Source organism: Salvelinus sp. IW2-2015, linkage group LG16 (genome assembly GCF_002910315.2).
Source record: "Salvelinus sp. IW2-2015 linkage group LG16, ASM291031v2, whole genome shotgun sequence".
NCBI lineage: Eukaryota > Metazoa > Chordata > Actinopteri > Salmoniformes > Salmonidae > Salvelinus > Salvelinus sp. IW2-2015.
In genome coordinates, this window is record NC_036856.1 from 8956791 (window position 1) to 8968464 (window position 11674).

The 11674-nt window shown below is 44.4% G+C and overlaps 1 protein-coding gene across 3 annotated transcripts in view; it reads right to left on the reverse strand.

Moving 5' to 3' along the window:
- Positions 1-3108: 3108 nt before the first annotated feature.
- The window catches only part of LOC111975693 (mediator of RNA polymerase II transcription subunit 16), a 15596-nt gene continuing 7030 nt past the window's right edge, over positions 3109-11674 (reverse strand). For all 3 annotated transcript variants that reach the window (XM_024147567.2, XM_070447502.1, XM_070447501.1), the window contains exons 7-16: positions 10699-10804; positions 10265-10420; positions 9699-9919; positions 9090-9296; positions 7591-7801; positions 6899-7032; positions 6461-6653; positions 4136-4352; positions 3804-3887; positions 3109-3548 (exon numbers count right to left, since the gene is read on the reverse strand). In XM_024147567.2, the coding sequence (XP_024003335.1) occupies positions 3422-3548; positions 3804-3887; positions 4136-4352; positions 6461-6653; positions 6899-7032; positions 7591-7801; positions 9090-9296; positions 9699-9919; positions 10265-10420; positions 10699-10804 (1656 nt within the window). In that variant the 3' untranslated portion in view covers positions 3109-3421. The remainder of the gene's footprint in view (positions 3549-3803; positions 3888-4135; positions 4353-6460; positions 6654-6898; positions 7033-7590; positions 7802-9089; positions 9297-9698; positions 9920-10264; positions 10421-10698; positions 10805-11674) is intronic.

The window sequence follows — 11674 nt, forward strand, 5'->3', positions numbered from 1 at the left end:
CAGGAAAACCTAGTGGGAATTTGTCCACGACCTATGGCACACCGTTACTGTATGCATGTATGCTGCTGTTTTGACCTTCCTTGGGAAAAAAAGGGATTCTGAACCTCAATGGATTTCATCCTCAATTCCGACTCTGAATCTCAACCTAAATGAATAGACTAGATGAAAATACAGTCTTCCACCTGGCATACGAAGGCAGCTCAACTCAACATAACACTGTCTGTTTAATTGAGAATACAGCAAATAAAGCCTAATATTCCCTGTTGAGGCATCCACTGCCTCAACACTTTTTCTTTAGTTATCAGTTGTACACAAAACGCGTGTTTTCTTTCAGTACAGCGCATTGCCAATTTCTACCTTTTGTATTCCCACATGACTGTAGAAGGAAGAACCCCCAAAGGATCTATCCGTCTCTTGAGCTGATTAAAAAAAGCCGATAACGTGGTGGAAATGCACTCCCGTTCGCCCTCTCTCTGTGTCTATCGTCCTGCATTGACTGATCGCATTGTGATTGATTTTTCCCTCTCCTCCCTCCTTCTCTTCCCTCGTTGTTCCCTGGGCTCGCTCGCTGCAGAGTCGTTGCGCGGATGCCTCGACAGAGGGCGAGAAGAAACAGCTGCCTCACATGAACTTACACTCGACGACTCACCAGCCGCCACTGCCTGTGCCATCGGCTGCTCTGCTCAGTCAGTGGAATCAGTCTGTTCGGTTGGTCTCTCCCCTCCACTGAGCTTTCAGAGGACTCCTGGCACTGGGAGACCAACAGGAGGCATGGCTACATCCCAAGAGGAAATGCAGTCCCCTTGTTTCCTTGTCTCCTGATCTGAAAGGACTTGGTAGAGAAGAGGAATGGATGGTTTGAAAGAGAGAGAAAAATAGAAAGAAAAGAATGTCAGGGTTTTCAATTTCTATGTTGTGCACAAAATTCAGTCCTTTGCCTGAGTGCATGTTTGCAAAGAAAAGGAGACAAGGAAAGGAAATGATCTAAGAGTTTTGGGATAAAACAGCCTGAATGTTAGGCCTAATCTCCACCCTCAGAAGGGCTAGTTAAGAGCCTTCCCACCCAGAGCCTATAAGTGCTCTCAAGTCTCGCCAGCATTCATTTCAATCAAGCCTAATTCAATCACACGTCTATTATGCAACCAACATTTACAGCACTTCAAGACTGGCGTTTCAAAACTCTGATTTCAAAGGGCACTTGATTCAGGTCGCCCGGTGTGAGACGTGGGCGGGATATACGCTTAAGGGAAAATGGAATGGCTCCAAAAATGCACACCAGGCGAGCTAAATCCCATATTGAGAAAGCGTCATTGTGGCAACCAGATTGTCCTGGCGTGACGGGGACGTAGCAATTGCGGGGGAAAAACCTCTAATAGTCAGTGATGAGAGACTAAACTCTCCACTACTGTTACTGTATTAAACAAGATCATGAGGCGACCATAAAACACACTACAACCTTGGTATGTGGGCCTAGGAGTCCAAGAAGATTATTCTAAATCTGTTCAGTTTAACCTATCTCTCCTACACTGTCCCCAGGAAACTGTCTGACGATATTAGTATCAGTATCTGCTACAACATGAAAGATAGTGCAGCTCTCGATTTAATGCTCTTTGACAGTATCTTTTGGTAACCTTATTGCAGAAGATGAGAGTAACTGTCAAATGGGATGAGTGGATCCCCTTAGGCTAATGGAATAGAAGTCAAAGCCCTTCTGTGTTGGGTCTTTTGAGTACGGTGAGCAGGGTAGTAGTCCTAAAGGGTAATACCTCACAGTTCAGACTGTATGGAGTGGCTGTTCTCCGAATGTTGCAGATGGAAATATTGTGAATTGAGTTGACCCAATGTCCTACATTACAACATGAAAGCATTATATATGTTCTACAGAATACATACAGTATCTCACTGAACATTCTGTAATGTTACACCCTGCTGTAGGGCCATGATACTAATTTAACCCTGAACATCGGATGGATACTATCTACTGTAGATACACACTTTATACCACCTAATACCAGACACCCAGTTATCCCCATAATTAGCTTCACTAAGTCACTCAGGTCATTCATTTCTCTAAGAGATATATTAACAGAACTGAATACAACTTTATTGTCCAACAGGAGATAGACAGGATATATTGGCCTATGGGCTTCATCTTAGAAAGGTGCCTCCATCAAGGTGACCTGATTGTGTGGAGACCTCATGAGGCGAGGGCAAGCAGCCAACCACAACGGAGCGAAAGACAGAAGGAGGGCACAGAGTTCACCTGAAGGGGTTTGGTTGAGGTGGGCAGTGTGCCAATGGTAGAAGGAGGCGCTATTTTGGTGGTTGAATATAGAGGGGAGTTCATCTAATATATTCTTTTGTTTTATGAGGTGAACCAAGCGGTTCTTKTGATAATATGTAAAGCAGTGGTCCATAGGAAGTAATAATTTGAGTGCAAATTGCTTTGACTTTATACTATTGGGAAATAGACAGGCAGTTCTCTCTGGTAAAATTGATTCAGAGACATTCCCTGGTTAAATCAATCTCATTTCACTTAGACCTGGACAAAATTGTGTTTGAAAATGATATAGATGAAAGTACATTTTAAGTCATGCTTTGAAATGTTTAAATCTTCTGGTAAATTTAAATAAAAACCGACACTCTTTACCCTGAATTGGCTAGACAAGATCTTTCAAAGTTGGCCAGACTAGACAGTCAATTTCATTCCAGCTATTTCAGGGACTGAGATATGACTTCAAAGAAAATAATTTGTGTTTGAAACATCTCTAGTCCTTTTTTATTAAACAGAACCTCTTCTGGGAGTGGGAAGTAAAACCCTTCATTTTGATATAAAACCATCTTCAGTTAATTCCACTCATTATTAGTTCCTTCATCTAATCCCTGGTGCACATGACAGGACTAAAACCAGATTAGGTTCTATACACACGAGATGTCTAGTGCCCCCATGTGGCACAAATTGCCAACTACATCTGACACACAAACCACCAAGGACCAAATCCTAATTATTGTGCAAATCTCCCATTGACATCAATGCACAATGTACAGGAAAATATGAACAAAAGCGTTCAAATAGGATTCAAAGTAAAAAGTCACACCTCTCACCCGTAAGGTCCTCAAGAAGCTTTATTTTCTTGACACGCGTTTGAATATAAAAAGGGACATGAAAAACGTGGTTCCTACTTACAGGTAGGAAACAATGATGGCATGATCACAGCCTTTCCAAATGGCGATATGTGCAATAGAACTGCATTGATATCCAATACTTCATCATATTGGATATGGAATCTGTCCTTTGTGATTTCTGCTAGGAGGCAGCAGCGCTGTGCAATCTACTGTCCAAACTCCAAAGGCTGATCTAGAGTCAGCGTTTGCGGTGGCCATGGGCTTGCCAGAGTCAATAGTTGTCCGTTGACTGATCTCAGGACAGTGTGGAGGGAACCCTTCTCCAGAGGCCTCCGCACAGGCAGTTCTTGATCCAGCGTTGCTCCCACTGCTTCATTGCGTTGGTCTTGTTGGGCGAGCGGAGCATGGTCACACAGCCACACCTGAGATGGAGAGAAAGGAAGAAAGAGAGAGAGAAATAGGGAGAGAGAGTGAATAAATATTGAAAAAGCTTGAAAAAGCAGGGTCGGGAAAAGACAATCTTCAAATTGTTGCTTGCTTTGGACCAACAAAAAGGTTCTTAAATGTGTAAAGTTACATGTAGAGGGATATGCTATTCTTATGATATAATGTTAAGGTAGAAATAAGGGAAAGATGCAAGTGCTAGGGAGTGGGTGAAAGAGTAAGTGGTGTCTGACCGGGTGCAGGCTTTGCTCTCCTCTGTGGGACAGACTCCCATGTGGAGACAACGTAGATTATCCATCCTCTGGGCCCCTGGGCTCCTGGAAACACACATTTTAGCAAATGGGCTGTTACTTTTTCAACTTTACAGCAGACTGAGCTTCATCTGACCTTTGACCCCAAATAGTGATCCAATGACAACTGTGTTTTGAATTTTTGCGTCAACATAGTACAGTGCTACTGCCTTGGTCACTTGAGCACTATCCCCAATTGTAACCCTAAAAAGTCTACCAGGTACCCTAAAAAACCCTTTTCTAAATGCCAGCTAGCCTGCTCCTGTGGGTCTCACCTAGAGAAGATCTCCACCTGGGCGGTGGAGTTGAGACCCGGAAGGCTGTAGGGCTTGCCAAACTGTAGCCGCAGAGGTTGCTTGCCCTGCAGCTTGCAGATGATGCCGTCGTTGACAGGCAGCCAGTCCATGCTGGGCACCAGCAGCTGGCTGGGCAGCAGGCAGCACTCGTCTATCAGCGGCTCATCAGGCTCCTGGGGGTGGCCCTCGTCCCGAGCTGGAGACATACATGGGTGAAGGCCAGGCACACATACAGTGAGCTCCAAAAGTATTTGGACAGAAACACGTTTAGTTTTGGCTCTGTACTCCAGCACTTTGGATTTGAAATGATACAATGACTACGAGGTTAATGTGCAGAAGGTTAGCTTTCATTTGAGGGCATTGTTATCTATATCGTGTGAACCATTTTAGAAATTACAGCACTTTTTGAACATAGTCCCCCCATTTTAGGGAACCACAAGTATTGGGTCTAATTTACTTACAGTATGTGTATTAAAGTAGTGAGTAGTATTTGGTCCCATATTCCTAGCACGCAATGACTACATCAAGCTTGTGACGAGTGAGTGAGAAATGATGATAATGAGTGAGAAAGTTAGAGGCACAACGATCATATCAAGACATGCTAACATCTCACCATTACCAATAACGGGAGGGTATCATTTTTTGGGGGGTAGGTATGATATTTATAACTTTCTCACTCATCATTATTCACAATTCATTCATGATTATCTGTAATCCACATTAATGTAGTTTAGAAACCGATTTTATTCGGTTATTTTATATATATACACACACAATAAAAGTTACAAAAATTACAAGAAAATTACATTATTTACCCGTCTATTGGGCACAAAATAAATCGGAAACAAAAAAAAATGTAAATGCTCCAACAAATTTGTAGTCACAAGCTTGATGTAGTCATTGCGTGCTACTTTTGACAAATTTAATACACATGTGAATTTGTCCAAATACTTTTGGATATTGGGCAGGGCTCTCCAACCCAGTTCCTGGAGGACTACTAGGGCTGGGCAATATGGCCTAAAAATCATAACTCCATTTTTTTTTTATGTTCTCTAAATAAGCTAGTTGTCCAATTAGAAATAAAATACACTGCATTTTAAACAGTTAGCAATAATCAAATGAATTCAGGGCCTGTGAAATGACACCTAGGCTAAATATAAGCCTTCGACAACCATAAGACCCACTAATAATGACATTATTTGATCATTTTTACACTAATCACTGATCTGGTTTTCATGTCTGTCCCTTTTGTTTACAAATGTAACCACAATCATTCATAATGCACATTCACTAATAATGACCAACTTCTTGTAGCAGGCATTATAGAAAATGAACACAGACCTCATAAACAAGCTCTCAAGCACAAGCCCACATGCTAGTGAGTAGCCAGCTAATCTGTATATTTAAAGTCTAGCCAACTTGGATCTATTTGCTAGCTAACAAGGCAGAACAGTTGAATTGTTATGAACACACCCTTCTGTCTGTCTCCAACTGTTTGAACAGCATGTTGGCCTGTCCACTTTGTTCAGATGTTGAAATCAAGTGGCCTACCTTATTTCTCAGAATAAGAACGAGTTGCCAATTCCTGATATAATTGTATTTTATGCTCATTGCACTTTTATAAAACGCAGACTAGATGGCTAGTATTACAGTCTGTGGCTAAAATCCTACTAGTGCTATGTGGTACCGCAATGCCGCGCACAACAGAAACTGAACATTCATTTTCCAGAATCAATGTTCATTGTAGCCCTTGATCATGGACGAAGGAGTCTTCTGTAGGGAGGAGTTTTGTTAAGAGCCCAGACGCTCAATCTGAACATTAACGCGTCGCTTGCGGTACGGTTTTGGAAGCATAAGGACCTTACCTTTCATATCAGCAATTTCATTAAAAAAAATAAAATAAAACTAAAGGTTAAATTGATACACACCTTGATAGGGTTAGGGTTCCCACACGGCCATATCTCCATGTTATAGCTCTTGCTTACGGAAGACAAGAGGCGAGCACCTGGGCTAATTAGCCACCTAGCTGCTCCAAACACCCGTGTGCAAGCATAACTCGGGAAGTCTAGTTTTGTCGGTTGCAGGCACCCATGTCTGTATGGATCTGTGCAAAACTGCTACAGTAAGTGTATCTTTTATATTTGAAGGATTCTTTCTGGCTGATGAAAGAGAAGAGCCATATGTTTTCGAAAGCCGCGTCGCGGAAAAAAAAACTTGAATGAGTAGGTGTTCTAAAACTTTTGACCGGTAGTGTACACCCCATGCATCCACATAGTCAGCTACACATGTTCGCCCCATCCTTACAGCAGAGCCAGAGCTTGGTGAGCAGGCGGAAGAGGAGGGACATGCTATCCTGGTTGTCCGAGGTGGCCGTGTAGATGGGCAGGCAGCCAGGCTTCAGCAGGCCCCAGATCCGGATCATCACCATCATTTCACGCAGCATGCCCAGGGACGAGCCGTCGCGCAGGAACCCAAAGCCGGGACGCACGATGGAGCCCTGAGAGAGGACACGGGTTAATACAGACAGGCGGATAGAGACAGACAGCACAGACACACACTCTATACTGGCACCAACTCTACATTCTTTCAATGCAACATCATATCATTAATATCCAATGTGGTAAGCATGGGGTTCTGGAGCATTGCACAATTTTTCAGCACGTTGTGAAAAGGCCTATAGCTCGAGTTAATGGAAATGTAGGAMTAAATCCACACACAAATGGTGTTGCACTGGAGACCCACCTGATTGGGTAGGTTAGCCATCAGGTAGAGCACAAAGTCTCCCACCCATTGGATGAGCTGCTGCAGAGACTGGAGCGGGGGGCCGTCCAGCACAAACTCCTCTGTCTTCAGGTTGATCATCACCTTATCGATATCTACGGAGAGGGGGAAGGTCAATCGCAACCAGAATCACTGATGTCTTGAAATAAAACGGCCCATAATTGTAGGTACTAGCTAGCAGATAGGAGGGCCAGCAACACAGCCTTATGGCTACAGAATCGGTCTGGTCAACAATAACAACAGGTCACTATGTACAACTCAAGCTCGGTTACAAACTGAAAAGAGTTCCAGCCTCACATTAAAGCTGCATTATGTAACTTTTTGGYCGACCAGACCAAATTCACATAGAAATGARGCGGTAGATATGTTCTATGTGTGCTATTTCTATATGCTTCCCATTCTTGCGTTTTTGTACACCAGCTTCAAACAGCTGAAAATACAATATTTTTGATTATTGAAAAGATATTTCACAGCGGGTTAGATGGTACAATGATTCTCTACACTATGCATTGGTTGAAATTAGGTGAAATATTCGAATTTAGCAACCAGGAAATTCCTGCATATTGCACCTTTAAGTGAAATTGGTGTCCGAAGTAGGATCCGTCTATTCATTGATTATACAGGTATAATGGTAGTGATGCTAGTCCTCCCACCAGTGTCAGTATTTTTGGCGCATATCTCTGCCAGCCTATCCCCGGGGCTCTTGTCTGGCGTGTTGAGGACGTGGGGCCTCAGCAGGGACTTGAGGGTGGCGCTAATGGCGATAAGGAGGAGCTTGGCGTGGAAGTCGCAGGCTCGCGCCGCCGTAGCCACRGACAGCTTACAGAGAGAGGCCTTCACTGCGACGATGCGTGTCGAGAGCACCTACCACACACACACACAGTATATTATAAAAACAAAAAACAAACAATTCCATCCCTTCATTGWCACACATTTCAGTTTGTCAAACCTAACGCCCTGCAGTGGGGATCCCTGGGTTGTGTTTTGAAATGTCAACTAACACCCAAATTTGTCCGATAAGAACAAGAATGACCAAAAGTATGTGGACAGTATGTGCTCGTCAAACATCTCATTCCAAACTCATGGGCATTAATATGGAGTTGGTCCTCCCTTTGCTGCTATAACAGCCTCCACTGTTCTGGGAAGGCTTTCCACTAGATGTTCCATTCAGCCACAAAGGTATTAGTGAGGTCAGGATGTTTGGCGATTAGGCCTGTCTCGGGGTTGAGGTCAGGGCTCTGTGCAGGCCAGTCAAGTTCTTCCACACTGATCTGCTGTAACAGGAAAGGGCCTTCCCCAAACTGTTGCAACTAAGTTGGAAGCACAGAAATAATGTAATTGTATGCCGTAGCGTTAAATTTCCCCCGAACCATGAAAAACAGCCCCAGATCATTATTCCTTCGCCACCAAACTTTACAGGTGGCACTATGCATTCGGGCAGGTAGCGTTCTTCTGGCATCCGCCAAACCCAGATTTGTCCGTCAGACTGCCAGATGGTGAAGCCTGATTCATAACTCCAGAGAACGCATTTCCACTGCTCCAGAGTCCAATGGCGTTGAGCTTTACACCACTCCAGCCAATGCTTGGCATTGCGCATGGTGTTCTTAGACTTGTGTGCGGCTGCTAGCCCATGGAAACCCATTTCATGAAGCTTCCGATGAACAGTTCTCGTGCTGAAGTTGCTTCCAGAGGAAGTTTGGAGTGTTGCAACTGAGGACAGAGGAGTTTTACTCGCTATGATTTACATCACTCAGCGGTCCCGTTCTGTGAGRTTGTGTGGCCTACCACTTCGCGGCTGAGCTGCTGTTGCTCCTAGATATTTCCACTTCACAACAGCACTTACAGTTGACCGGGYTAGCTCTAGCAGGACATAAATTTGACGAACTGACTTGTTGTTAAGGTGGCATCCTATGACAGTGCCACGTTGAAAGTCACTGAGCCCTTCAGTAAGGCCATTCTATTGCCAATGTTAGTCTCTGGAGATTGCATGGCTGTGTGCTTGATTTTATACACGGGTGTGGCTGAAATAGCCAAATCGACTAATTTGAAGGAGTGTCCACATAATTTTGTATATATAGTGTATATTTCAATTTCCCATTGCATAACATTTCACTACGGTGTGKCCTACTGAACACGACCCCGGTCCACCTACCTGCTGCAGGGCTTGGTTCTGTCTCATGTACTCTTCATGAAGCTTCTCTACCAGGTTATGGACCATGCCCGGCTGCACATGGAGCAGCACATCCCACCAGTCGTAGCCCGTCACCATGCAGTACTCCAGTAGGAACAGCAGGTGGCGCAGCAGTGTGTTCATGTCCAACATCTGGCCCATGGAGGGAGACACACGGATCATGTGCAGCTGAGGAGGGAGAAAAGAGCCAAAGCAGAGATCTAAAATTGAGTTTTTTTTGTTGCTGTTCATATCTGGGGGCTGGGATGATTACCAGAATTAGGGATAACTTATTGTTGCTAGAGAGGATAAAGTTATTTGAGTTTTTATTTCGCCTTTAGACTACACACTGCTGTAAGCTTTAACCCCAATGGCTGGTTGACATTCAAGGGACATTGAAGGTAAAAAAAACTATATTTTGCCTTTTTTRAAAAACGTGAGCCATCTAAGTTATACTATCATCTACCGAGATAAAAGGGTGATACGGTACTGTGTGGGACATTTTAAGGTCACTGCATAGTCAACGGATCTGAACGCATTGGCGCGCGGTTGATGTGCTCCAACTAGCTAACTTGTGCTACCGTCTCTCACCTTGCCGTGGTTGTCCACTCCGGCCAGGGCCAGCGAGGTCCAGGAGAACTGCAGGGCCTTGAAGTGGACGGTGTGGCCGCCGGCACGCTGCCGTTTGATGGCCGGCTCGTCCCCGGGCCGCTGGGAGGAGCCCGAGGAGGAGCCGTAGAACACGCCCATAGTGTGGAGGGACAGCCGGTGGAGGATCTGGATGCTGCCATCGTGGAAGGCTAGGGCCAGGCCTGGGAGGGACCACCATACAGAATCTCATCAAATGTAATTCACTTTATTGATCTCCAAAGGTGGACATTGACACCAGCAGTACACACAGACAGGGGCAACAGTGAGTGTATAACATTACACACTTTCTCTGCCATTATACATCAATCTGTCTTGATACAACTATGTTGTGTGGGACACATTCGAAGTAACTCCCACTTCTCGAACATGTTTCTTGAGCATAGAATGACTTCTTCTTTGGTGGGTTTAATAGTACTCCAAATCAACATTCTGGAAAGGTGTATGCTGCCACCTGAAGTAATCAAGAGTAGATATGGAGAGTCGATGAGGGGTTATTGGGCACTTACCGAGGCCTGGGCAGAACTTTGTGTCCGACGCCACCTTTAAGTCAGGGTTGGAGATGGAGATGGGCAGCTTGGGCAGAGCAACGGCCGACACGCGGTCCAGGTCATTGGTGGCTGAGAGGATGCGCCATTTCAAGATCATCGGCTGTTTCTCACCCACTGTGGGGGTGGAGAGGAGAAAGGGTGAGTAAGGGTTGTGTCTGTGTGTCTTTATGGGGGCACCTCAAGTGTGGAATCATTAACTGGTCTCCCTTCCTTAAACTGAATTGATCTGAAAACACAATGGAGGGTTCCTAAAGAGAATTTACTGTCAACTGTTCAGTTCTTTAAAGAAAGTGGACGATTGGAACCAACTTTAAACTATTGAGATACCCCCTATAGTTATACTTATATTTTCCATTAGAGTTCTTCCTGGTTTTTGTTGTTCTCCTCCTTACCTACTGGTGAGCGATGCTGGAATATGTTATTAACAGGGAGGCCTTCTTTTCGCAGTGACCAGCACTCTACGATGCTGCCCGTCTGACTGGAGGCACACAACAGCACCTAAAGGAGTATTAATATCATAGTCACACACACACACCTCAGTCAACTGGTTAACACTCCCTGCAATTTAACAGGTCTTTGTATCATTCATTAAAAGTAGGGCTGTGACGGTATTGGATTTTTGGATGTTGGTTATTGGTCAGCCAAATGACTGCGGTCACCGTAATAACTGTTCGAATAGCAAGAAAAATGATAATACATAAAAAAATGCACATTTCCTCCTCCTGACTGCATGTGATGCTGCTGCAGGGAGGGGGGCATTGTCTAGGCAACCAGACTCGTTAGCTACAACACCTGGCTTGTTTCAGCAAGGAGCAACAAAGTTTCATCACGTTGTAGAGTCCATGTTACTGCAGAAACGGACTCAACTGCACGAATGTCCGGCTGTCCTGTCTTCAGTCAGCGTTTTATTTGTACGTTTATGACTGTTATTATATTTTCATGACGGTCTTCATCCATAACCGTCCACCACGCGTTTATACGGTAATTGTGCCAGGCATAATTAAATGTATGCTCTACACTGTTTGAATACATAAACTCAGGAAAAAAAATAAACGTCTTCTCACTGTCAACTGCGTTTATTTTCAGCAAACTTAACATGTGTAAATATTCGTACTAACATAACAAGATTCAACAACAGAGACATGAACTGAACAAGTTCCACAGACATGTGACTAACAGAAATGGAAAACTGTGTCCCTGAACAAAGGGGGGGGGGGTAAAAATCTAAAGTAACAGTCAGTATCTGGTGTGGCCACCAGCTGCATTAAGTATTGCAGTGCATCTCCTCCTCATGGACTGCACCAGATTTGCCAGTTCTTGCTGTGAGATGTTACCCCACCCCACTCTTCCACCAAGGCAACCTGCAAG